Source organism: Ammodytes marinus (genome assembly GCF_949987685.1).
Source record: "Ammodytes marinus genome assembly, chromosome: 12".
Lineage (NCBI taxonomy): Eukaryota > Metazoa > Chordata > Actinopteri > Uranoscopiformes > Ammodytidae > Ammodytes > Ammodytes marinus.
Genome location: NC_137216.1, coordinates 17,857,852 through 17,885,088, shown reverse-complemented (window position 1 = coordinate 17,885,088; position 27,237 = coordinate 17,857,852). Strand labels below are relative to the sequence as shown.

Genomic DNA, 27,237 nt, shown 5'->3' with positions numbered 1-27,237 from the left:
TCACCTCGTCAAGCTTAACGTTTTATATCAAGGTGTTTATTCACCAAATAAAATCTTTTTTTACTCGCTACATTCCGGTAGTTTGCTCGAAAGAATTTGATTTCAGGTCACAACCAGACTACCATACAGATGTGCCAATTGTTGTGTGTTGAATTTTTATTTATTTATTAAGAGTAACACATGTTTCCAGATATTGTAGTTTCCTTTACCCTGGTATTAGAAATGTAAGAAAGTAAAGTCACTGCTACCTGCTATTAGGTCTTCATCGGCAATTGGAGATTGGAATTTAGTGATGATTATAGATTTGTTCTGTCCTCCACAATACATATTCCTTCTGTGATCTTTCTGGTCGTCAGACTATACCCAGTCCAAGGTTTTAGGTTGACATTGAATCGCATAATTTGTATGCCTTACTACCACTACACACACTAGTGTCTGGATGCAGACTTCTAAAATATACATCACTTTCCCCATTACTTCCAGCAAATTACGCTCTAATTTTCACAGTGGTAAGTAAGTAAGAGAGTTATTTTCTGTGTAATTATTCATATTTTTAACCTCATTTTTATACCTGATAACAGATGTAGTGTTTCTGTCCCCCCAAGGTGACCCAAGAATAGCCGTCAAGTACATTAGAGAGACAATCTCGCTTTATATACGGATTTAATGCATGCCCTTTTGCAATCTTGAACAATTTCAAGCCTATGGGACTTAGCAAACAATCATTTCAACGAGAAGCACCGAGTGAGGGGATAAAGATGGAAAGTCCTGGATTATAGTTAACTGCCGTGCCATTATTACTCTAACTATTGCCATTGTCTGTAGATTTTGAAGTACACTTGAGCCGCTTGGGCCATAGAAAATAAATCTCTCACTGGTCACAACATGGGGCGGCGATTGGCTGATCCCGTTCAACAGCTGAGATCTATCAGGAATGTAATTTGCCCTTCGATTCCATGTACAATTGATCTATTATGGGATTATCGGATTTTGTAATTGGGCATAGTAGTATTTGATAGAGTATTTCTGATTTGAAGTGTCCAAATATTCAATCCATTAGAATAACCATTTTTGTTCCTGTGCAGGGAATTAAAAAAAGAGGGAAAAACAGATGCTAGTCTTGCATGACTTACTGAAGTGTTTTAACTTAGATCATGATATCGAACCAATCGGTGGACACAGCCGCACTTATAGATGGATTGGCCCTCACTGCTGTTTTTATTTTCCAGGAAGTCAACCTTTTTCAACGTGCTGACAAAGAGTCAGGCTGCAGCAGAAAATTTCCCCTTCTGCACCATTGACCCAAATGAAAGCAGAGTGCCCATTCCAGATGAACGCTATGATTTCCTCTGCCAATTCCACAAACCTCACAGGTATGGGGTCTCACCGTTCACCTATTATTCACACTTCAGATCTGTAGTCTCTGACGGCGTTTTTCTTGCTATATAGGTTTGAGAAAAACGTATAAGAATGTTTCTGACATGTTAGCTGACAGTTCTGCATGATGCATGATTGCTGTAAAAGGAAAAAAGCTGGAGCATCTGAACCGCCAACTCTTGGTTATCATACACATCTATAGAGGCTGTTAAAGCAGGTTGAATTCTGATTTGCTGTGCTACATACGCTGACAAATGACTAGAGTTGGTATGTTGAATAGCACCCAGCATTTCAGTGCATTCATTTTTAGTCACAAGAACTAAGCTCCTGCTTTTCAAAGAGCAGTATGAATCTCAATGGCACATCTGTACTCAGCTCTGTCCTACTTATGCTCTTAAGGCTCTATACACTGTAACCTAAACACATGCAAAACAGATTCAACTGCTGTTAATAAAAAGAAACACACAAGTAACCATATACTGTGTGTGTGTGTATATACTGTATATATATATATTTTTTTAAACCCAATTTTACAGCTATTCAATACCTACGTGTTTACTATGCATGCCTCTTTCAGGATAGGACTGGTGATATCATTTGTACAAGTATTATTCTAGATCAAATCCCATGATAAACCAACAATCAATCGATCCCACTAATAAGTCTGCAATATACTGTATATTGTCTATTCCTCTGTGCCACCAACCTATATTTATGTTTTACTTTCTGGGTTGCAGCAAAGTCCCTGCGTTCCTTAATGTTGTGGACATTGCAGGCCTGGTGAAAGGTGCTCATGCTGGCCAAGGCCTGGGAAATGCCTTCCTGTCCCACATCAGCGCCTGTGACAGCATCTTCCACATGACACGTGAGTCACAGGTGGATGGTTGCTTTCCCCTCATAGGATTTCATACCACCGACAAATCAATTCACTAAGCTACAGTATATGTGCACTTCTCTCTCAAGGATATGTTAAACGCTAGCTAAAACAGTTACATTGGCAACATTCAGTGAGACTAAATAGCTCCAGTGCCAACTTTCTAAAGCAAAGAAGGGCATCTAAGTGCGGCGTGTTGCCAAGATCAACACTACAGTCAACCTCACATTCCTACTGGGAGGCTCCCTGAAATGAGAATCACAGAAGTGGGAAATGAAAGAGTCTGTGCCTGGTTTAAGCTTCACACAATCAGTAGCATACTCTGAGGTTTGGAAACATCCCAAGACACGCCAGAAGAAGCACCACCTGGTATTGTATTACGATTCTTTATGCCACTTTTGATAAAGTTTGGGTATAGTGGAGATAAGTAAATTATTAATAACCATATTATGAGTATTAAGGTTTCTTTTTCTTAAATGCATATAGGATATTTCCACTGCATATACTTGTATAAAAAATATTGTTTATTTGCAATGACTGCTAACATTGCCTTCTGTCATTTTGTGAATCTTTGTCATTATCTCAGCAAATGACTTCCAGTCTGTTCATCAGTGAGGCAGACTCAAAATCACTTTCCAGGTCTCCCTCTGTCTCAATTTCTTCTCTGTCTCTGACACGGCATTTGTCTTAAACAATGTAAGTGTTGCATACTAGAATCATTTAAATTACAGCTACCAAAATGAATGCAGAAGCCCCCTTTTTTTAAATAGCTGAATTTGTTTACTGATTGTATGCTGTATGACTTTCTCACTGTGTGAAAGGAGCTCTGATTAGAGAGTCGGTAGTGGCAGCCAAATAGAAAGGGTTAAGATGAACTATATTGTTCCTAAGTTGTCTCTTTGTGTCACTGACAAGTATAGTACTACTGTTCCAGTACAGTTCTCAAATAGCTTTTGATTTGGTGTAGTTTGTATGAAGTAGAACTGGAAGACCACCCACTTTAAGACTACGTAATGATTTACAGAGTGGACGGAATATGTGAGGATAGGTACACTGTTCTGTTGTCTGTTCAGTTTTTGATGACTTTTGGTACAATTAATATGAAAGGATAAGACTGATGTTATTCCATATTTTTCTGATTGTCAACGAATCCCCTGAAGAGACCAACAATGTAGTATTCCGTCCCTCAATACTTTAAGACTTCCTTGTCTAAGGCACTGAGTTATTTACCAAATCTTAGTGCACACAAAGTTTCATTGAAAAAAGACAGATAGTAAAGAAGTCATTGTAGTGTATACCAAACTTTACTTCAACTGGGGAAATAGTGTATTTGTTGGAGACTATTTTCAATGGGGGATGAATACACATTTGGTGTTCTAGTGAGTACTGCAGCTGGACAGTGTATGTTTGATTCACTTGAAATAAACATAAATTATGTGTATTTGTAGAATTAAAGTAGCACGTCAGCTTTATGTCAGCAATATCACAGTATGGTCACAAAGTCAATACTTGTAAGAGAGAGAAAAACAACAATGGATTTACCATTGTTGGTTTTGGTCTTTTAAGGAGATATGCTGACAGTAAGAAAATACATTGCATTTATTAATTACAAAGTATTATCAATATTGCAGTGCTATGAGATGTGACATTATTGTTAGGTATGTGGGTAATATTTTATTTTGTATACATAACTATGCGCATAGTTAAAAATACCCACAGTACCAGTGCCAGATCCTTACCCCAAACCAACTCTTTTGTTTCTGCTCGCACAAAGAAAGCAAACAATTGAAAATAGGAAGATCGAAAGCTTCTTCTGTGTGTGTGTTTACATCTGTCTGCCTCGGCATGCCATTGTTTCCACTCTAGTGAAGTCCTTGGAAACAAATGCGGTATGTTTCACAAGTTAGCCATTAAACAGAGCTGGTTTTGTTTAGTAATTATATCTATCTGGTGTCAGGCTGTTGAAGCCACTATATTTATATAGCTTGATTATATGGTTGTGGGGAATCCCAGTTTTTTTGTGTCTGGAGTGGTATTTTATTTATTTATTTATTTTGTCTGGAAATAAGCAGAAGGGTTTATAAAGATTCTACAGAGAGACACTCAGTGCAGGAAGTTGTGTGATTGTTGCTGCAAAGCGGGGACCCAAATAGTTGAACTGAGTCCTGATGAAATTAGGTCTGGAAATCATTTTAAACTTTAGAAATCAGCCCTCATTTTCTGCCAATTCTGTATGAAATGATTGGTCTTTTATTCTCTAGATTAGGTTACAGTCCTTTGTTTAAAAGTTGTGAAATTTGAGAAATCTGCAAAGATATTTCACACAGGCATCAAGGTGGTATAGGTTACCTCGTAGTGTCTACATTTGCATCTTTTGAAAACATTCAATATTTCCTAGGGAGTAGTCCAACTGGATTGTCCTTTTGATGTTTCAAAAAATCCCCTCATGAGTGGTGTGTACGTTATGAATATGTCTCTACCCCTAATGACATTGAAAAGCCTGTGTAAACAATGGGTTTGCTTTCAACAATACCTTCCAAAAACTATTAAGGCGCATGATGACATCCTGAATGCTGATTCTGTTGAACGACTGGTGTTCCCCCGGTCTCATAACTAAATGGTTAGCAGGCTTTAAGTGTTCCCAGTGTTTCTGCAGCACTGCTGGAGTCTTCACTGTCTGAGACAAGACACAGACATGTTCGACTTCATCTGCTCCTCTGTTCCCCGCCAGACACTCTGCCAGCTCACCTGGCCTTATTCCCAGATGTTTGGTTTCCAGCAATTATGCTCACACAGTGTCCCCCCCACCGCTTCGCTTCTAATGATGACTTACTTACGGTTGCACGACACCCAGTAAGAAGCTTGCCTTAAGATACTGTGGTATTGCTATTTAGTCTTCTGGGTCTAGCTGCGGTTGTGGGCAGCCGACTGGAAAGTAGCTGTTATTTTTGGCGTAGACTCTTCCTCCAATATTATATTTGTGCTTGCAGCACCTCAACTCCTGCTTAAGTTAAGGCTCTTCCTTCTCCACCTCTACTGCCTGAAGTCGTTTGCCCATTATGTAGAATGACGGTTGTAGTTTTCAGTTAAATCAACCTGATCAATTACATAGTTTAGCTATAGCATAACTTAGCTATAAAGCAGTAGAGATGTTAGATCGAAAACATTTGGTCTATTAATCGCTCAGTCGACTGAAAATGATCATTTCATTGTTTAAAGTATTTCAAATATTACTTAGTTCTAGTTTCTCGCATATGAGGATGGTCTTTCATTGAAGTAAACTATTAATCTATCTTGTTGGAGCCAACACATATATTTTAAGAACACATCTTGTTATTCTAGGAAGTTCTTGCAGGCATTTTTCAAACTTTACTGTTTTTATCCACCAAACAGTTAGTTGAATAACTGATAAAGAAAGAAATGGCTGAACAATTGAAAGTATTAATAGTTGTTAGTTGCAGCAGTAAACCTTTACGTGATTTGTCTCATTTTGTGAATTAATTTATCGTAAGTCAACCACATATCCTCCATCCTGAATGCTAATAACAACACCAGTCATGTTGGTTTCCTTTTGTCATCCAGTGTTCTGCTATACACAGTGCCATGCAGAACATTTTGTACTAGTTGTTGTCTTATGGGGAGTCCTAAATCTAATGATAGCCTAAATCCTTAAATGGTCACATATGATAGATTTTCTTTATGTAGAGAATCTGCGTAGATTGCAGATTGGACCACCTTGAAAATAAGATGGTTGATATCAGTGGGATTTATCCTTTAAGAAACTTTCAAACATTGGGATAACAAACCGGGAATACATTTTTACACAAATAACAAGTGTGATCCCGGACCTGCGCCTACAGTAGCTGTGTTAAAAGCAGCCTGTATAACATCTAACACACCCAATAGCCACATTTAGTTTGCAGTCCTGGAAATCTTCACAAATCTCCTTCATAAATTGTTGATTGACGTGTATGCAGCTGTATTAAACAGGAGCAGTAAGAGAACACTTAATCAGTTTTCATGAATTTGTAATTAAGTTTTCGAGCCCTTTCTCAAAAGCCATGGACATGGTGTAAAACTATATCATTTGTTGTATTACCCATTTTGAATTTGAAAATATACCGTTACATTACGTGCATCTACGTAGAGTATATAGATGGCAGGATTGGCAGTATTTCCCAACTGATTATAAATGAAGAGAAAAACAAAGTTTACTCCTGTTTATAAGTATTTTTAATGTAGACAAATGTAAAGAAAGTTTTTTTGAACAAAACCTGGTAAGGGTAACCAACTTAGATGTAGTTGCTGTGTGTTAGTTTGTGTATGGAGAGATGGGTCGGAAACATTTTGAGTACTTTTGGTGTTTCGGCAAATGTGATATAATCAAACTTGTTGTCAAGAAATTGACAACAATTGTGTTTTCCAGAAATTGGTCCTTTTCAGTCACCTCTAAAAGTGTTCACTATTGAAAGAGCTCCAATATCCTTCCACAGGAATCATCATTAAATGATGAATATCCGAATTGCATGATAAAGATTGATTCAATTAGTTGGCCATCACCTTGCTCAATATTGTAGGACATTGTATTAATGTTTTGGTTTATTGCATCATTTAGACATCAGCCTGACAAACCGCTAATTGCTTAGAGTTTACAAATCAAGCTAAATGTTTGGCTACAGGCGTTAAGAACCAACCGGATCGTCTATTCAGACGGAGAAGATTTATTGCCGACCTGCCTCCCCACTGACGCCAGTAATGCCCGCTTTCCAGGAATTCAGCCCATCACTCAGCAACTCACAAATTCTCAAACTTGACAAACATCCAAAACACCTCACGTAGCCCAGTCATTTGCATGTGTGCGATTATATAAACAGATAAGGATATGAGTAAATATCTCAGCAGGTCAGTTGCTGAATCAACTGATGTATCCATGTAAACAAACAAAAGTAACTATCAATCATCCTTAACAGATTATATGGTATTTTTATTTAGGTATTAGATAATATCAGTATTGGCTACATTTGATCTCTTTATTAGTACAACACATTGGCTATTAAAGCCTTAAAAGCCATTTTTCTCTGCTGCTGAGGTACCAAACCAGCAATTGTAATTTGTCAAATAAAAACTTCAGATGTAAATTAAATTTTTATTAAATTTTTTTATTTAATTTTATTGGTTTATTTGAGGGACATTGCACACTATTAAACAGTCAGACTGTAAGTGAGCCAGAGTGAGCCTAAGAGGCTAGTTTGCATCCGTTGTCCCCTGCCAGATATTAAAAAGGCAACCTAAAATTACAGAAATAAAATGCATGTAGGGGAGAACGGGGGAATCTGAGGCATCGGGTAATGTGAACCACCCCCTGTATCTAGGTAACGGAAAACATTTGTGGTCATGTGAGATATATGTTTTCAAGCCCCTCTCATTTCCCCATGACCCTGAAAAAGAGGACCTTATGGTGCTGTGGTAAGTATGTTTTTTTCACCAAAATAGGTATTTTGCATGTAAAAGTAAATTTTCTCGCTGTCAACTTAATCAACTGTTGTGCCAAAGCAAATGTATTCACGTAGAAAAACTTATATCATACGTGTTGATGAACTACCAACATATGAAACCATGTGATGCTGATAACTGAAGATTAGCCTGAAATGCTAAGAGAGGTAGTTTTTTCTCAAATTGTGGTGGTGGGGGAAAGTGAGCCAAATGCTGTGGGGGAAAGTGAGCCACTGTCTCACTTTCCCCCACCATGAGGCACAAGTTAAGTTTAGTCTTAAACATATTTTAATGAAATATTACATGACATATGTTTTATTTTAATGTCATACACATTGTAGAAAAGCCATCATGCCAAGGAAATACACCAGGAAGACGACCTGGGGCAACCACACGGAAAGAGCACCTTCTCATATGTCCCTGTAACCTTCAGGGCTGGAATGTAGAGTAGGCCTAGTTGTAGAGTATGACAGGCTGATGTTATAATCCAGTTGGGTCTTCTCCTGTGTTCTGAGTCCCAGGCTGTTCTCGCTGGTTCTGATTTTCCTATGCTTTGACCCCCAGACACTAGCTGGCTCTAAGGGTCCTGTGTTCTGATCCCCAGACTGTGTTCTAATCTAACTGGTTCTATCTTTCATTTGAATCTTATTAAAACCTTTTGAATTATAATATGTTGTATTTGATTTTGTTCAGAGTTACTTTCAAGTGTTTAGAAAATTTGCTTTGCTTAATTGATCAAGGCAAGGCAAGTTTATTTATAAAGCACATTTCGGACACAAGGCCATTCAAGGTGCTTTACAGATGCAAAAACAAAAACACATCAAGAATAGAGCACACATTAAAAAAATACATAAAAAAAGCGAATGAGAAACATGAATATAAATAAAACATAAAATAATTAAAAAGTTTAAAGAGAATAAAAATAAATAAAAATTTAAAATTACAGGTTAAAACGGAAACAGTAAAGTCTTCAGACCTGATTTAAAAGAGCCGAGTGTTGAAGCGGACCTCAAGTCCCGTGGAAGTTTATTCCAGAGCTTTGGTGCATTAAAACTGAAGGCTGACTCTCCCTGTCTAGTCCTTACTCTGGGGACTGTCAGTAGCCCAGTGTCAGACGATCTGAGAGCTCTGACTGGTTTATATGGGATCAGCAGGTCAGCGATGTATTTGGGGCCTAAACCATTTAGGGCTTTATAGACCAACATCAATATTTTGAAATCAATTCTTAGAGTGACAGGAAGCCAGTGTAAAGACCTAAGAACTGGGGTAATGTGATCCACTTTTTTGGTCCTAGTGAGGACTCGAGCAGCAGCGTTTTGAATTAGCTGAAGCTGTCTGATTGACTTTTTAGGAAGGCCTGCAAAGACACTATTACAGTAGTCAAGTCTACTAAAAATAAATGCATGGACAAGTTTTTCTAAGTCCTGCTGAGACAGTAGCCCTTTAATTCTTGATATATTTTTAAGGTGGTAGTAGGCTGACTTAGTAATTGATTTAATGTGTTTTTTGAAATTCAAGTCTGAATCTATGACTACTCCAAGATTTCTAGCTTGGTGTGTGCTTTCTAACATAACAGATTTAAGCTGTGCGCTGACTTTTAATTGTTCATCCCTGTTACCAAAGACAATTACTTCAGTTTTGTCTTTGTTTAATTGAAGAAAGTTTTGGCACATCCAGTCATTGATTTGTTCAATGCACTTACTTAGTGCTTGGATCGGACTGTAGTCTCCTGGTGATATGGTTATGTAAATTTGTGTGTCGTCTGCATAATCATGGTAACATAATTTGTTCTTGTTCATAATCTGAGCTAGTGGGAGCATGTAGATGTTGAACAGAAGAGGCCCAAGAATGGAACCTTGGGGGACCCCGCATGTAATATTTGTTCTCTCGGATGTGAAATTGCCTATTGATACATAGTAGTCTCTGTCCTTTAAGTATGATTCAAACCAGTTTAGTACAGTTCCAGAAAGTCCAACCCAGTTTGCTAGTCGATCTAGTAATATGCTGTGGTCAACTGTGTCGAACGCAGCACTGAGATCCAATAAAACTAATACAGAGCTTTTGCCACTGTCTGTGGCTCTGTGATCAAACCCCATCATTCTTTTACTAGTCCGACATTAGTTCTGGAATGTGTGGCTAGCTTTCAGGATTCTAACTGTTACAATATGTGTTGTTATGGTAGTTTCAGAGTGGAAAAAGTAAGTGGATCAGTTTACCCCACAGCTGGGGTAAAGTGAGCCACAACTTTTTTTTAAATAATCATATTTTCACTGCCCTTTGTCTTGAAACAATTCTGCTAATGCCCATTTCTAGGAAACATCCTGAATTAATGGGAAATGTGTAAATTTGAGTGATAAATCATTTTAGCTCGCTTAGAGGGGAGCAAATGTAAAAAGTGGCTCAGATTACCCCGTTCTCCCCTACATACAAAGATTAAATTATATTGTCAAAGAGGAAACAAATGCCAAAGTATTACAAATAACTATCTCATTGGTTCTCTCTAATTGTTTGATGAATTAGGACAACCATTTACCATTGTGCTCTGTGTTAATTTGGTGGACTCAGTGAAACACATGTTTTATTGTAAAGGCTGGTTTGGTTTTTAGCCACAAACAATATATGACACCAAGTTTGAAATAAATCCAAGTGACTGTCTTGTCTTCAGGTTTATCCGGCACCTCTTTATCTTCTTTACCCTTTTTTAATGTTCAGCCATGATTCATTCTGTTGTGGCAAAGCTACCTGATTTTTAAGTAGCATGCGACCCACTTCCCACAAGCCCTACAATAATACACTATGTTGTACGACAGTCTCAGCTGGGTCCTAACACCTGCCTTACTCTTGTCTCTTATAATTCTGCATTGCAAATCAGTCAGGGAAACAAGCTGCCCTGTGTTGTAGGTGCATCTTTGTTAATGTTAGTTGTTGTCCTAACCAATGCTGCAATTCTAAATTTAAATCATGTGTAGCTGTGTTGACCATATCCCTTCTGTGTGATTCCGGGCTGTGTTGAGGTGCTGTCACAGCATTTAAATGAGCATTTTGCTTCAGAGAGAATGAAGAGTTTTTGTCAGCCTCCACTCATCGTGGATGATTAGAGCAAAATGTCTACCCATCTTGACTGGAGATCGCCACAGCTCCAGATAACATGCTCGGTGATTGAAGGTCGCAATATTTTGAATTCTAATGGGGCTGCAAGATGAATTGCCTGAAATAGACTGTAGAATATTCCTGCTTCCTCCTCATGCCCCCCTTGCCTGTCCGCTTTGAAAAGAACCACTGGGAATGGCAAGGCCCGATGATCATAGAATTATTGGATGGTGATTCTAAACCCTTCAAAGAGGAGTTGCTATGGAGATCTTGCTCCAAACTGTGAAATGATTCACCTTTTGAAAGGCTGGAGGGCCTGAAAGCTGAACACATCATTGTTCAGGTGGCGGTTGGTTAGGAAATTGTCGGTGCCTGTGCAATCAGCAGCACTATAGTAGTTAAGGATCTAAAAAGGTTTGTTCTCTGAATGATGTGGGACAACAGTGGTGTGAATGCGTTGGTTCCTTTCAATCAAGGCACTCCGTGGTTTAACAAAATAAATGGAATGACAGAGGTTAAGCAAATGATAAGGGAATTAACACTGTTGTTTTCTGTCAGAGTTCATGAAAAAACCGGAGCCTCTTTTGACTGCACACAGATCAGGCTTGTCTGAACGGCTCTCCCTTACATGCATTTTTTTCCCCTGTTTTTTTCAGTAAGCATTATCCAACATGGTGGAAAGATGCACCTTTAAATAATCAGTTTGGTATGAGACACTGCAGTTGACAGTAGATTACATAGAAATCGGAGACACCTTTTGAGGTACTGAGATTCATACTATCGAACTCTGTGATTTCCCTGTGATCTATTTTGAAAGATGGGATCATGAAGAAAACATGAGGGTATTCCTGAAGGGCTCAACCCCATCATTTTATGGTGTCAAAACTGCTTTTTAGCAGCCGATGGATTTGTCATAATTGACATGTGCAAAGAAACAAGGCTGAATATGCCACAGACTCTGTTACAGAAGCAGCGTACTACAAATTGCTGTCAATTTCATGTATCCCAAAATGAATGTCAAGACGATATTTCTTGAATGAACATAAATACCCTTGTGTGCATTGCCAGTGTTTTTATGCTGGGAAGACATCCATAATGTGTTCCTCTCCTGACAGACTCATAAAATTGCTTTTACTGCTCTGAATACCAGGAGAATTGCTGCACAGAGTTTGCATGAACATTTTAAAAGCGGTGCGAGGAATGTGAGTCCTTTAGATCTCCTCTTACCCATCTTGCGAGTGAAAACATGCACAGGAAGTTAAAAGTCAATGACTACTGTAATTTAGCTTATGATGACCACATATCCTCCCAGGTAGCAACATCAGAGGAAGCAGCTCAATCAGTATTGATCTTGTCTTGAATCAAATGACTGCCTTGTCTGTGTACCTGACAGAAGCAATATGATATAAGCTAGTTTTTAGTGCTTGGTGTTTTTATGTTGTATACTTGTATAAACTCAAAATACATTGCTAAAATAAAAATAAATATAAGTGTTTATACTGAAGGCTCCCGTCTCGAACGTGTTACAGGAAAATATGCACACACACACACACACACACACACACACACACACACACACACACATACACAAGAACCCTCTTGTGTTCTTGGTTCAATTCATTTTTACAAAATGTTTTTATTTAATTTTTGATTGTAAATGTCAGTCCATTAAGTTACTGTAATTCTTCTCAGGCTACACCAGCCTGCACAGCAGCTCTAAATCCCTAATTTTGCAGAGCTTAGCCTGATCCCTAATCAGGCCATTGAACACCACTCACCCTTCACATACTTATCCTTTTGTTGTGTTAATAAAGGAGCACCTGTTAATAGTGTCTTCAAAACATACACTATTGGAAACGAAGCAGTACAAATTTAAATTGAGAGACGACCTGACTCCTGAAACTGTGCCTTTCCAACCTCATTCTTCTTTTTTTGTCTGTTTTTACTGTCTTGCGTGTGGCTCTGTGTGTGCCTGCCTAGCCTCATAGGAGCTATCTTCACAGAGCCCTACCCGGACCCAGCAGTTAAAGGGCTAATTGTGAAGATTGCCCCCTCAGATTTCTCCCCTCTCTTTCACCTCGTGCATTTGTTCTCCAGTCCTAAGCCTTGAATGGGACGGAGGTAAAGTAGATGTGAATGTTAAATTAGGCGAAATGAATTAAGGCAAATTACTGTGGAATATGTGGCAGTCAGAGGAGAGTGTCAGCTGATGACTAAATAGTGAGTGATCAGCTGCTCCTGCTCTTTGAAAGCCACTTTGACATTTTGAATGTTCAGCTTTTTATTAGGAATGTGAAACAATCGTTTGAAACTGTTGATCACCTGTTTAAAAAAGTACGAAATGTGTTGCAAAATAATTGCCCTTTTAAGTTTTTTTTAAACTAAAAATGAGACACAATCATTTCCTAGGTATTCGTTAACAGTGATTTATAGCAATCACGAGTGTTTTATTAACCACGTGAACCTGTTTTAAAGCTCTTTTAACCTAATTAATATGCACTAAATTGAACAACAGACTGGTGTGCGTTCTCCATTTACGGCACAGTCCATCAAAACTGTACATCATTATTGTTTATAATGTATGTATGTTCTTGCAGCTAACAAAATGATTACATTGCATTATATTCTCAGAGGTTCATGCAGACACAATAGCAAATTTTCATTCCAATCAGTGCTGAACAGGGAGCTGGTAAATTGAAGCAGCAAAACAATAATTCCACTGATTAGCCCCTTTCTGTGTGGCGTAAGTGAACTGTTTATACTGTGGAGTACCTCTGCAAGACGAGAGGAACCAAAACAGCCTGATTAGGCAAAGAGTAATTGGATAAGTTCATTTCAACATGAGGACAACGCACAGGATGACAGCTTGCACAAAAGTCTACAGCGTCTGGTGACTTGCATCGGTAATAAGGCCACTAGTGCGGGATCTTTGGTTGTCTGTCATTTTATTGTGGAACTTTGATAGCTGGATGTGACTGATGATGAGTGATGCTTGATTGTAAAAGCCCTGTAGTTTAATTTATTGGAAACTCACTTATCCCTCCTTAAACCATCAGAAGAATAAGATATGATATTACGTGCAAGTGGAATATCATTTTTTTGGTTTCATATTAGTTTAGCTCAAAATGTAGTATCCCGTTCAGTTTAGCAACAGTCAGAATAACTGGTTCCTATTAATGAATCAGACTGAGGGTATACAAGTATGCTAGCAAATCTGTGAAGCTCTACTTAAGAGCAGTGTTGCTTTAAGCTTAACGCTAACATTATAATGCTCACAATAAAAATGCATGAGCAACGCAGCTAAAAAAACACTGGTTGCGTTCCGAATCGCATACTCTTTCTTTTTTCTATTCTACATACTACATCCGACGATAAAAATAATCTAGTTATGATGCAGTAGGCATACTATTGGGACATACTTTACTCTCTTATTTCATCATAACATTGCGCCTTGATCTTGCCTCTTGCTTTTATATCCGTCGCATCCCCGTTTGTTTTCATATGGAGGCTTCGTCGATGTTACGTCACTTCACGTGCGCACTGGATTGTGGGTCAGAATCGCCCAAATAGGATGCACTTTTCAACACTAACAATCTTGGCCGCATGAAGTAGGACATCCGGGTACTTCTAACCATCCTAAATCTGGCCACAAGAATCGGGACATCCTAAATCTTTTTTCTACATACTATATAGTAGAAAGTATGCGATTCGGAACGCAACCCAAGTTTCTGTTCACACATTACACAAACTTGTCTTCAGCAGTCTTTCCCATTGATCTCCATTCAGAAGGCAGCTCAGCCAAAATGTTCCCAATTCTTGAGTCTGCCGTTTTCCCTATTTGAATCATCAATATTTTCTTTGCATATTACCGTTGGAACTTGTCGAGAGATGAGGTGACAGCTCTGCGATGAGTTGTGTGGCCGGTTTCGGTGATGTTATTATCTCGCAGGGCCTAACCTGTCAACAGGCCTGCGCTGTTCAGGTGTCAGCACATGAATATGGATTGTTGCATACGTTGACTCACCGTGCACATTCCATACATAGTGTCCGTCAACACAGCAATCCTTAAAGCCAAGTCATCATTCACCTGACATCCACTTCCCTGTTGAATGAGATGGCATTCTCATTATGCCACAGTGTGAAACCTCACTTTTATTGACATGAAAATACTCGGTATTACATTCCATGTAACTTTATACTTCTATTCAACTACAGTTCAGAGGGAAATATTATATATCATACTCCTCTAAATTGAATTTGTTTACAGATTGAGGTTTTACATACATGATGAACTCATAACACAATGTGCTTATAAACTACATAAACCAACAGTGTTAAAAAAAATAAAGCTACAAAAGTGAAATGCTATACTAACTTGCATCAGTTGTAATAATAAAATAACACTCAAATATCATCATAATATAGGCTAAGTCATTTGACTTAAGGGAGAACTTAAGTGACATTTTCAGTGAAGAACCTTTTTTTGTAATGGGATATTTAAAAAAAAATGTATTGCAGTATTGCTACTTTTACTTGTGTAGAGGATCTAAATACTTATTATAAGACTGAAGTTGCTCGAATCCACTTTTATAGTAGTGATATTTATATATTTTTTAAACATATTGTGGTAAACTACAGTTTGCTACCTGTAATATTAAAGGCTGTCACTCTCTGGTGGTACACCCGTGTCTCCCCTCTCCCTCTCCCTCTCCCTCTCCCTCTCCCTCTCCCTCTCCCTCTCCCTCTCCCTCTCCCTCTCCCTCTCCCTCTTCCTCTTCCTTTCCCTCTTCCTCTCCCTCCCTCCCTCACCCCCTACGCTCTGCTGGAGAATCAGAAGGAGTCCTTAGAGCTGCTGCTGGCTAAATGATCTGCTTCAGAGCCTCATTACCTAATCACCAGCACAGCCACAGCTTAAACGCAAATCATTAGCAGAGGACTGTCATCTATCGTCTATGAATATTGACAATTGTCTCTTAAATCATACTGATTTTTTGTTTATTACTTACTTTTTTAAATATATATATATATGTATATATTAATTAAAGGTTTATAGTTTGAAGACAGAAAGGGTACACAATGCATGCAGACTGTCGGGCAAGCCCGGTTTGTTGCACTTAAAGCCAATTTAAGTGGAACTTACTTTGACTCCGTACACTGGTTTCTTACAGTTCTGACCCTTGAATACTGAAAATAAAGATTTAATATATTCCTGTGTATTTCACTGTATTTGTTATGACTTCCCTGAGACTCCCACTGTGTTTTCTCATGTGGATGTTTATTTCTTTCCTATATTTTCTGCAAAAAGCTAATGATTTATTTTTATTTTTAGGGGGGGGATTATATCTAATCATTTTTCGTGTTCGATCTCACAGAGTCAATGTCATTGATTGTGTGACTCTGATGCTAATGCTAGATGTGTTCAGTTTAAGAGCTGCTTAAAAAAAAAAAAAAATCTATACTCATGCTCTCTCTCTTTGTGGTTGTGTCCCATGGCTGCAGGTGCTTTTGAGGATGAGGATATCATCCATGTTGAGGGCACGGTGGACCCAGTGAGGGATATGGAGATCATCCATGAGGAGCTGAGGCTGAAGGATGAAGAGATGATCGGCCCTATTATTGACAAGCTGGAGAAGATGGCCATTAGAGGCAGTGACAAGAAACTCAAACCAGAATACGTGAGTCAATGTCCCAGCAGGCCCTTTGCTCCCCCTCACAGCAAGGCACAAATAATAACCCTCCCACACACATTGCCAAGGAGGAAAAAAAATGTATTTTTTTTAATCTCCCTCAAATAGGTCTCACCCCTCCCCCTGCCCCATTTTTTTTCCTTCTCCTTTTCTGAAATTGAAAGTGATCAGGGGTCAGGGGTTTTCTGCTGTAGAAATCATTAATAGAGAGTTACTTATTCAGTGGCTGACCCTGGGTCACAGCACTGGGCTAATGAAAGTGTTTCCACACAGCTCTTTTCATCTAAAGTAATACTCAAATCATGGCACAGCTCTTGCTCATGCGTGTACAACCTACAACAGCTCGGTAGAAATTGTATGAGGCCATGCAGTGGGGTGACACATGTGCCTATGCCTCGCTATGAATACCGTCAATGTTTAGAATATTCTTTGACATGGGAATCCTCGGTTAAAGGCGCAGCGAGGTGCAGGGCAAAATGCAAGGTTAGATCAGGAAGAAGGAAAAAAAAGGGAAAAATCCACAATCCCGGATGTCAGATCCCAACGTATGTGGATGCAGCAGGATACACATGCATTCAGGTGGTGGTATTGTTAAGGTAATGAGGGTGAGCAGCAAACATTAGCCATGATTTGGTTGTAAATGTCTCCCGATGCTCTCCCATCACTGGAGCAGTTACGATGGGCTAAGCACGTGAGGGGATCTGGCCTTTCACTTGGAGCGGCATTGCCCAATTTCAGGCCCCCGGCACACCGAGGCTCTGACCGCTCATTACACTAACGAGAGGGGCTTTTTCACCTGCTGCAGAAGCCCTGTGTTTGGTTGGTTCCCCCTCAGACTAGACCCCCCCCCCTCACCACCACCCCCAACCAACAGCACTTCCCCACACCCCTGTAGCCCCACAGACAGGAGCCATTCAGGCAAGGCAGGTGGCCGCTTACGCACATAATTGCTAACAATTTTGGGCAATGAATAAAAATGATACATTACTTGTCAAAGGTTGTGCACACGTCGGCGAGTGAAATCTATAGAAGACCTCTTTAGAAGAATGGTGCTTATCAAAGGCTGCACCAAGCTTTTAGATGGGAGGGATTGTGTGATTGTCTCACAGACTTGAGCCTGCCGTTTGACACACTCAGCTGTGCACAGAAACATATACACATGTTTATGTCAGCATCTATATGTGGAACATGTGCGTCAAGACTACGTCTAAAAATACACAATTTAAAAGAAACTATAGGGCTTGTTCTCACTTTGGCTGTAAAGTAAAATAGTGTTTCTGTGCAACTACTTGGATGGTGATGACTTCCTTGGATTTTACTCTTTTTCTCAGTCATTTGCAAGACCTTTTGAAATGAGATCCAATTCCCATTGTTGCACTAAGGTTTCTATAAACTCTACAGGTCTTTATGTGTTCATGAACAAGAACTGCTTTTATCCTGCTTGTCGATTTGAAGGATTATTTTAATGGCAGTGAAATGAGAGGGCAACTTATTTTACCATTTAGCTATCTGCTTATTATCACTTCGCTAAAGCTGATTCGATGCAAGGCGACGCACTATTCACAAAGAGCTGGTTTAGTGGACGCAGTATTTTACTTTAAGCTGTGCCCTTAAAATCCGTCATTGGTGAGGTTTTTTGTTTTGTTTAAAAAAACACACCTTTTCACATACTTTTTAGTTCTGTCTAAATAAAAAGTGAAATAACACCAGAGTTAAACCCAAATAAAGATTTGCAGAGGAAAAGAATAGTGTTACAATGATGTGACATTTTGAAATCTCTATTGCAAAACAGAGTTAATTGAATTTGCATTTCTGCTACAGTTTGTTTCATAAAGACTCTGAATGAAAGTGCTTTGTAAGGCAGTCTACAACCTTACAATGTATATGAATATATACCTTACTGTATAACACTGAGAGAGTACTATTGTATAGTATAATTAATAGTGTAGTAACACCTTGCACCTGCACCCATTTAAGAAAAATGTTAAATATTTGCGGTTTATGACACAAATAAAACAGAGTGTTATAAGGGCATGTTCCTTCCGGCTGAAACAAGATGTTGGGGCAAGACAAAACGCATAAGGGGACCATTAACATTGTAAACTAAAAAGGATATAATTTACGGAGAGGAATGCTGATTAATCTCATAGTAACGGGGGGGGGGGGGGCGCGGGGGAAATTCAAAGTTAAAAGAAAAAACTGTTTTGTTGTTTTGAGTTTTCACACGCTTTCTGCTGCAGCATTTACAAACTTACAGCTGAAGATTAGCTGTTTTACAAAATTGGATTTGATGAGGGAAAAAAAATCAAATACATTTAAATTTAATATCAAATGATATGATTATTAAAATTTGCTGTCAGGTTGAAAAAGAAACTTGATATTTAATTGCGAGTTAAAACCTTAATGCATGATGTGCCTGCACTGCAGCAGCACAGGGCTCATTTGTATGCATTGTTCTGACGATTTAAATCCATTTTGCTGGTGCTGTGTTTACAAGAACAATGTTTCATTGCCTATTGTCCATGTGAATCCTCCAAATCCCCTGTCCTCGCAAAACAATAATAGGAAGCCGGCCCACCAGCGGCGCTTCATGGTGGCAGGCATATGTGTTTGACCCCTTTGGGACCTATATGTCTTTTATTAACACCTGCCTGTTAGAGGAGCGCGGCACGGCAGCGGGCGAGCTGATGAGGGAAACCTGGAGCGAGTTCAGCCTGTGTCACTGGCCGTTTGCTGTTTCCATTTCACAGATGATTAATCTCTCTGTGAAGACTTGGGACGGGCGCGGGCGGAGTGTATGCGCCTCTTCCTGCGCTCTCTCCCGCTGGCTGCACTCTGGCGGCCCGACTAAAAGGCCTTTAGAATTCCTGTGGAGAGAGATGTGCAGCCAGTGAATGCAGCTGGCTGGGGGTCAGTGTGTGGAGCTTTTTCTGCCATTGTGTAATTGAGGCTCTGGCAGGATTTTTTTCCTCAGTTCTTTCAAAAGGGAGTATGATTGTGAAGTGCGGCAAGGGTTCGGGGAGGGAAAAAGGGAGGTAGGGGGAGTGTTGCAGGGGGTGGGGAGAGTTTTTATATGAAGGGGGAGGTCAAGTTGACGGGAACAAAAAATTATGTGTTCCGCTAATTTCTGTGGGGCTGGATCAACAATAATAGGCTCAATTTCTTTATTACAAATTTTATAACTACCTTCCCTCCCATTTTCCCACCCTTTTCCGCTTCCAGATCCTGTCAAGACCCAGTCTTGCTTGTGGTCCCAACCCACAAGCTCCTCAGTAATGAATGTGGCATACATCACTGTATATGCTCAATATTTTCTCCAGAAGAAACAGTGAATAATTAGTTCTGTACCTCACTATTGCTTATTGAGGATGAGTACATTCTGCAAAGTGCCTGAGGAAGGAGTAATCATTTAAACCTAACTAACCAACTTCCAATTAGTACCCAGTTTTTTCCAATTTTGTGTCCTCTCTCTATGCTTTTCATTAAACATTCCCGATGGAATGATGCTCTAAGCGAGACGACCCAGAAGGCATTTTGTCATGATTTAAAGGAGGGAAGGGGGTCTTGTGCATGCCATCCCTGTCAAAGCCAGGCCACTCCGGCTTGAATGCGAGCGGAGCCATTGTTCATTTTGGCATCAGGATGCCATGCATTTAGGAAATAATTACCCCATACCCTGCTGGGTTTATATTCTTTTTCATCTCCTTTAATGGCTTCTTGTTCATTCTCTTTTAACCCCAAACAGGACGTCATGTGCAAAATCAAGAGCTGGGTACTGGATGAAAAAAAACACGTCCGCTACTATCCCGATTGGAACGACAAGGAGGTAAGCCTTTGATGTTACAGTCAGATTTATTAATGTGATTTAATCTTGCAAATCTTTTTTATCCGGCCTTAAAGTACAACGGCTGTTTCCTCCCCTCTGTATTTTTTTTGTGTGTTTGTGCAAAACACGTCTGTTGTGCAACTCCCAAGTTAATATTATGCACGTTATGTCTTCTGTTGGTTGTGTTTACTTTTGACATTACTTCTGTAGAAGCTAAAGCCGGGCTGATCTTGATATAGAGGCTTTAAAGTCACACCCCACAGTGCTTATATACACCAGACAGTCATTTGATTTGGCTTCACTTATCTCTGTCTGTGCTGTCCTCAAAGGCGACTTTGGAAAAAGTTTGGATTCTCAGTACTTGCCTTCTCTATCTCTGTCACAGATCGAAGTGTTGAACAAATACTTGTTTTTAACATCCAAACCAATGGTTTACCTTGTTAACCTCTCTGAGAAAGACTACATCAGGAGAAAGAACAAATGGTAAGTGCGTTGGAGGAAGGAGCTTCCTCATTGCGCTCATTAATCACCACCAAAGAGCTTTTCCTTCTGGTTGATTTCTACTAACTTTGATTGAATCTAAATTTCAGCTACAAAAAGCGACTGCGTGTGTGTGTGTGTGTGTGTGTGTGTGTGTGTGTGTGTGTGTGTGTGTGTGTGTGTGTGTGTGTGTGTGTGTGTGTGTGTGTGTGTGTGTGTGTGTGTGTGTGTGTGTGTGTGTGCTTTCGTTTATCTATCACGGTGGGGACATTGACCTGAATACACACCAACACCATGGGGACCATGAAACACCATGGGGACAAAAACGTGGTCCCCACGGTGCGAACCCATCCACTTGATAGGAAATGACTTTCTGATATGGCTGGTGAAGTTTCCTGAAGGGACCCCAGGGGGCAGGATTTTAAGACTTTGTGTGTGCTCTACAGCAATCCCGTAGGCTGGGCCTGGTATTGCAGTGTGTGGGTAAAGTCCCCAGCAGGCTGTTTTTTTGGAAACTGTGTGTTGTTTAGAGCAATCCTGGTGGCCAAACCTGGTATTACAGTATATGAACTAAGTCCCCATCCGCACTGGTTTTTCAGTGTGTGAACTTTTCTATGTGACTGAGTGCCATTTTTGTCATAAGAATGTGTTTATTATCTTCTAATAGAATTGTTGTTACCTAATTATTACATTTTGGGCCTCTAATCTCATGAGAATTTAATAGAATTCGCATTTGTTTCATTTTGTACGCTCATTACAGTTCTCAGCTTTGTGCTTTGAAAAAAGTTCAACATTTGTGCATTTATATAATTATAGATCTTGTGGTTATCTTATGTTAATGGAATCATTTAGTGCTGTTTTCCAGTTTAGAAAGATAGATTTGCCATAGTTTTAACATTTTCCCACCAGTTAATAAAACATGTGACAATGTTGTGAATATCAGGGCTCCAGCTAAGCACTGAACGAGCCGGTAAATGCATTTTTTTAATGGACGGATTTTAGTGAACTACTAGAATCCGTTTATTGTATATTAAGCAAGAATAGCACTATTTACAACCCTGTCAATTCCCACTTCTTAGAATGTTCACTGACCATTTTAACACGTAAAATATAAAATAATATTCTGTACTTGTAGCATCCAGTGCTCAGCTGAATACTATAAACATCATAGGGTTCCATATACTTATCAGTCTAAGGGCCTGTGTCCACCAAACACGCTTTTAAAAGGCGGAGTGCCTGTTTGCAATGGATTCTCTATGGCAGGACGCGCATGCAGTGCGCCTTTTTAAAAAGCACCCGCGGCGGTTTAACGCTCCCTGCGCCTTGCGCTTTTATGCGGAGCGCTCCGAGCACTTTTTGTTAAAAACAGTTGAACTTTTGAAGAAAAGTGCTGCTCAACCAGCCATTGGTGCACACACAGGGCGCGCTGAAAGCAGCGCACGGAGCGCTCCGCCTTTTAAAAGCGTGTTTGGTGGACACAGGCCCTAAGGGTGCACTCACACTGGGAAAGTCCGCAAGTTCACTTGCTTTGGTCCAGACCAAATATAATTGAGATTTTTTTTGTTTGGTGTGGGCCACTTTCATATTGCCCCTTTTGCAAGTGAACCAGCATTATGAAGCAAAACCACACGTGATCTGAGGTCATTCATTCATTGGACAGACATTCTGGGGTGGAGAGAAGCAGGAAGCACAAAGTGAAAACTGCGAAATATATCATTAATATAATATGGAGTTAAAAATTATAAAGAAATAGGCCTACATCTAGCCTAAATGAAGTAGAAAACATCAAATTATTGTTGTTTCATATGGTTATGATATGTAAGCCTATGTCAATGCACCGTAATGTGGCATGTAGGCTAGCCTACGATGTGAAACATAATTTTTTTACTGTATTTTTGCTGCTGGACGTGCGGCTCACAAGAAGAATAGGCTCAAGCTGACACACAGCTGATTTAGCTGTGTGTCAGTTGAGTGTCAGTTTGGCGCAGCTCAGCTCCATACTGACACGGGGGTTGTATTGACGGTCGTGTTAACATGGGAAGCAAAATAAAAACACGTATGTCATGCAAAGCGCAGCGTGAACCTGTTGGCACTGTGCGGGAGACACTCCCTTCTCCTTCACCTGATTGCTGAACACATCAGTCATTACTCCAGGTTACCAGTTAGTCCTACATGGGGCCATTTTTTAAAAAGACGACAGACCAGATTGGAGAACCAGGCATTTATTTTGGTGATGGTTTCTGTAAACACAATGAAGGCCAGCCTTGTTCCTTCCACTCCCTGGATGAACATACACATAATACACTAACAACAATAAAACCCCTTCTCCTGAAAAAATACTTGAAGAGGGCCCTTCCTGGGATTGATGAACAGGGAATTCCACCCAGACTAGAGATGATGATGAAAATCCAGGAAGGATATGGACGTCCTTAGGGAAGCTCTCCTATGGTGAGAGTCAAATAAAACGTTACAATTCACAACAATGCACAACACAAATTATGTCCTGGAATGATTCTCCATCAGTCATGATCCCAACACCACATTTAAAATGGTCTTCAGGCTAAAAAATACTACAAAGAGCACACTTACCGTGTCCTGGTCCCACACAAAGTAGGAGAGACTCTTGGAGATTTGGGTGACAAAGTAGAAAATCGAGATGAAGACCATAATGAGTGGAATAATCACCCTCCATGTCACCTGCCAGAAAATATTGGGCTTGTGGCCAATCATGAACTCAATGTCCTTGTTAAACCTGTTTGGAAACAATAAGAATGAGAGTTGACATGCTGGCTTAGTGTATGTAAAAACATCCATAAAATAATGCATTGTACTTTAAATATATAAAGCACTCTCTACTTTGTGATGAAGACAGACTTTAAGGAGGAAAACTCCATTCTGTTAATGTAGTCCAAAACCTTTCTTTTTGTTATTGCACAACATAAATAATAGCATTCGGGGAGGCAGCTGATATAACTATTGTACATAATCAAATATTTTGCATATTTTTACTAGGGCCCGACCGATATGCATTTTTGGGTGCCGATGCCGATTCTTTTTTTAAGAAATCCCATGAATATATATTTAAAAAAATACTTGTTTGAACCCTTAAATGTATATAAATACTTGTTACTGTTGATAGGTGTACAGGAGCTTTTTATTTATTGAAATATGCATCATTATTATCTTAAAAAAAATAAAGTGTTACAAATATGTCTAAAGTGAAATGACGCATTTTTAAACTCAGACATTAAGCACTTTATGGAACTGCACCCAACCCTCTGGAACTCCCTCCCTCCAAAGATCAGCATCTCAGATTAAATAAACCCATTCAAAAGTCAACTCAAAACTCACCTCCTTAAGAAAGCATAATTACACCTGACTCCACTCCAAACCTTATCTGTAATTTGTCTGTATTTTCTTTTCTTTTTCTATAAGTATGATTTTCTATATGTTTGATGTTAAGTGTCTTTGAATGACCTCCAATAAAGCACTATATAAATTCTATATAATAACTATAGTAATATCAACTACTATTAACAGTCAAGAGATGACCAATGACTCTGCTATTGGTGTCAGGGGGAACTGTCAAGTGTGAATGAATCCAATGTATTACAACACACCTGCTGCGGCTATAATGCTACCTCCGGTACCTATCTCACTCAACATGATTGCTTAAATAAAAAAATAATAAAAAAAGGCAAAAAATCGGCGGCCATTTTGCCGATTTTTCGGAGATGTGCTATAATCGGCCGATTAAATTGGACTCAGTATCTTTATCTCCTATGATAACTGACATATTATCTCTGTTCCAGGGTGAGAATGCCCTGCTTTGTTTGAACTGTGTTAAGACTCCGAACTAATCCGAACGCACCCCTGGCTCCATACTACACACACTGCTAGTAAGGAGAACGGTAGGTTAACAACGAGATAAGCGATTGTTATAGTGTTTTAAGTTGTGTTTTATTCAGTGTGGATGACATTATAACTGTCAGTTAGCGCCGTCACGTCAGTCAGCCGGAGCGCCTGTTTAGTGAAGTTTATTTTTCTTTCTCTCTCTGTTGTGTGAGCGTGCACGTTGCCGCAGTAACCACCTATCAATTCACGGTTGAAACATGCTCTCCCTGAGTTTGTTTGCATCGCCCTTGTGAGTAAGTGCATGGAGTTTCTCGACGTCTATAAATTATAATTTATGCACGTTATTAAACGGCCGTAATTCGCCGGATGCAACAGCTGTTTAGCGTGTCATCACAAGCCGAATATTGCTATTGTTCTTTTCCTGGGATCTGTATGCTGCTGTGCATGTTAAAGAAGGAAATAAACATAGGATAAATCCTTACTCCTCCTCTCATCGTCTCATGCTTCATAGTCTGATGTTTTTGGCCTTAAGTGGTGTTTTAGCCGACACACCTGAAGTGAATCCAGTGATAGCAGATCAGCAAGGTACATTCAGCAGTTTCCTCTACTACTTTTGTTGAGAACAAAATACTTGAAGTGCAGGATAAACCTCTTGCTGTCTGTTGATGTGCAATAAATAGTGAAAGTTATGTAGCCTACAAGTAGCTCTACCTGTCTGTTCAACTCATTTCAACTGACTTGTGAAAACTGCTCAGAAAAATATTTTTTCTTTGACATAGGCCTATAGCAACTTTTTTTTTTACAGTAGGCTAAAGCAAATAGTTACTTTCCCTGGTAACTAGTTACTTCTATTATAAAGTAATTCAGTTACTAACTCAGTTACTTTTTGGAAAAAGTAGTAAGTAACTATAACTAATTACTTTTTTAAAGTATAGTTCCCAACACTGCCTATGACACCTTAGTGTCACATCAGTAGCTCATCAAAGTCTGTGTTGTAAGCGAGTTTAAGCGGAAAATGTTGATAATCGTTAATACACCACAAAGGGTAATATTATTAATTTAATTATTTATTAATTATGGATAACCTTACTTTACTGTACGTCTGGCTTAGCTAAAGAAAAGACAGACATGTTCATTAGCTGAAGTTAGCTTTAATTACCACATTTTCAGTTTGAAAAACATGCCTTCATGCTTCAGACAATTCATAGTAGGAAGACAGACTAATTTGTTCTCTTTATTCCTCAAACCACACAAAATTTTCCATGCAAATGGAAGCAAGAACATTTTAACAGTAGTTTGCAAAGGTGTTAGCCAAACTTATTGCATATCAAAACTAATATAGTCTTCTTACCTCAAAGGTGCATACTGCTCGTCTTCTCCTTCGGCAAACGTTTCAAAGCTTCTCTTCAAATCCAAACCAAATGCATGGCACCAATCAAAAGATCAAACTAACATTCTTGGTGCATTCAGTTGCACTGTTGGACAATGAAGTTGCATTCGAGGATTGCATTTCAGTCAAGAGAACTGTTTATCCCATCTCTAGTAAGAAATTACTCAGTGGTGGCAAAAACCTAACTATGACCGTTCAACTGTGTTAAAAGTAACCACATGCAAGTAATTTCATGTATTTGTAGGTTGCCAGACTCTGCAAACAGCATCATTTCAAAACACTTAAATACATCAGCTAAATCCATATATTTAGCTACACAAATCACGTTTCATTGTACCAACACTGGAGCCAGTGATCACTGTAGTGGAAAATGGCTCGCATTTGTCTTTTTAAATCAGTGTGTCATTGTCAATGTTAGCGGCTAACAATTAGCAGTTCTTTATTGACAATTCACGGTTAACATTATCAGCTAACAGCTGCACATTTCTGTTAACAAATCAAGCATCCTTAAACAGTCAGAGAACACAGGCCCCTCTGTCTTGCTCACACAGTATTACCAAAGTTATTCCTAACTTTTTTCACTGTCTTCCTGAGTTCTGAGCTCATCACTTGCTGTTGTTTCTGATTATCACAGTGTGAAGGGGGAACACGGTGCACAGCAGTTGATTTGCAGATACATTCTCAATTATAATTGAATTATTTCCAAAGTACTATAAGGTTTGGGTCAAATTATGATTAGGTTATCAGCTGTACTAGAAAACCCCACTAGTGTTCTGCACAAATGCTATACATAGTGACCAATAAGTGGATTTTTTCCTGTTTAATTCTACAATAGGCAATCTTTATACTGTAACTATAACTCTATACTGAGCCCTAGCCTACCTTATGCCTCGTTTCCACCGAGTAGAGCGGGTCGGGTCGGAGTGGGTTGGTATGTGTATTTTGGCTTTCCATTTGCCAAAAGTTGGGTAGGGTACGGATATTAGGGCCGCCTGAAAGGGTGCCGACAAGGCGGAGGTACAAATGCCATGCGTTTATTGGTTGAAATAATAATTTCCACAGTGTAGTCACCTCGGTAAGAGTGAAGAGAGTCTTGTGCTTTGGCGAAAAATGTGAGCGCAGCACTGTTTACTGTGTGGTGTTTTTCCTCGTTGTTAAATTAATC

At 39.3% G+C, this 27,237-nt stretch overlaps 1 protein-coding gene across 1 annotated transcript in view; it reads left to right on the top strand.

The window, feature by feature from the left end:
* Nucleotides 1–2,149: 2,149 nt before the first annotated feature.
* Nucleotides 2,150–27,237, top strand: part of LOC307258219 (obg-like ATPase 1) — a 71,497-nt gene continuing 46,409 nt past the window's right edge. Inside the window, exons 1-4 of the mRNA XM_080037675.1 lie at nucleotides 2,150–2,242; nucleotides 16,334–16,509; nucleotides 20,267–20,347; nucleotides 20,733–20,830. Coding sequence (XP_079893801.1) covers nucleotides 2,236–2,242; nucleotides 16,334–16,509; nucleotides 20,267–20,347; nucleotides 20,733–20,830 — 362 coding nt within the window. The 5' untranslated portion in view covers nucleotides 2,150–2,235. The remainder of the gene's footprint in view (nucleotides 2,243–16,333; nucleotides 16,510–20,266; nucleotides 20,348–20,732; nucleotides 20,831–27,237) is intronic.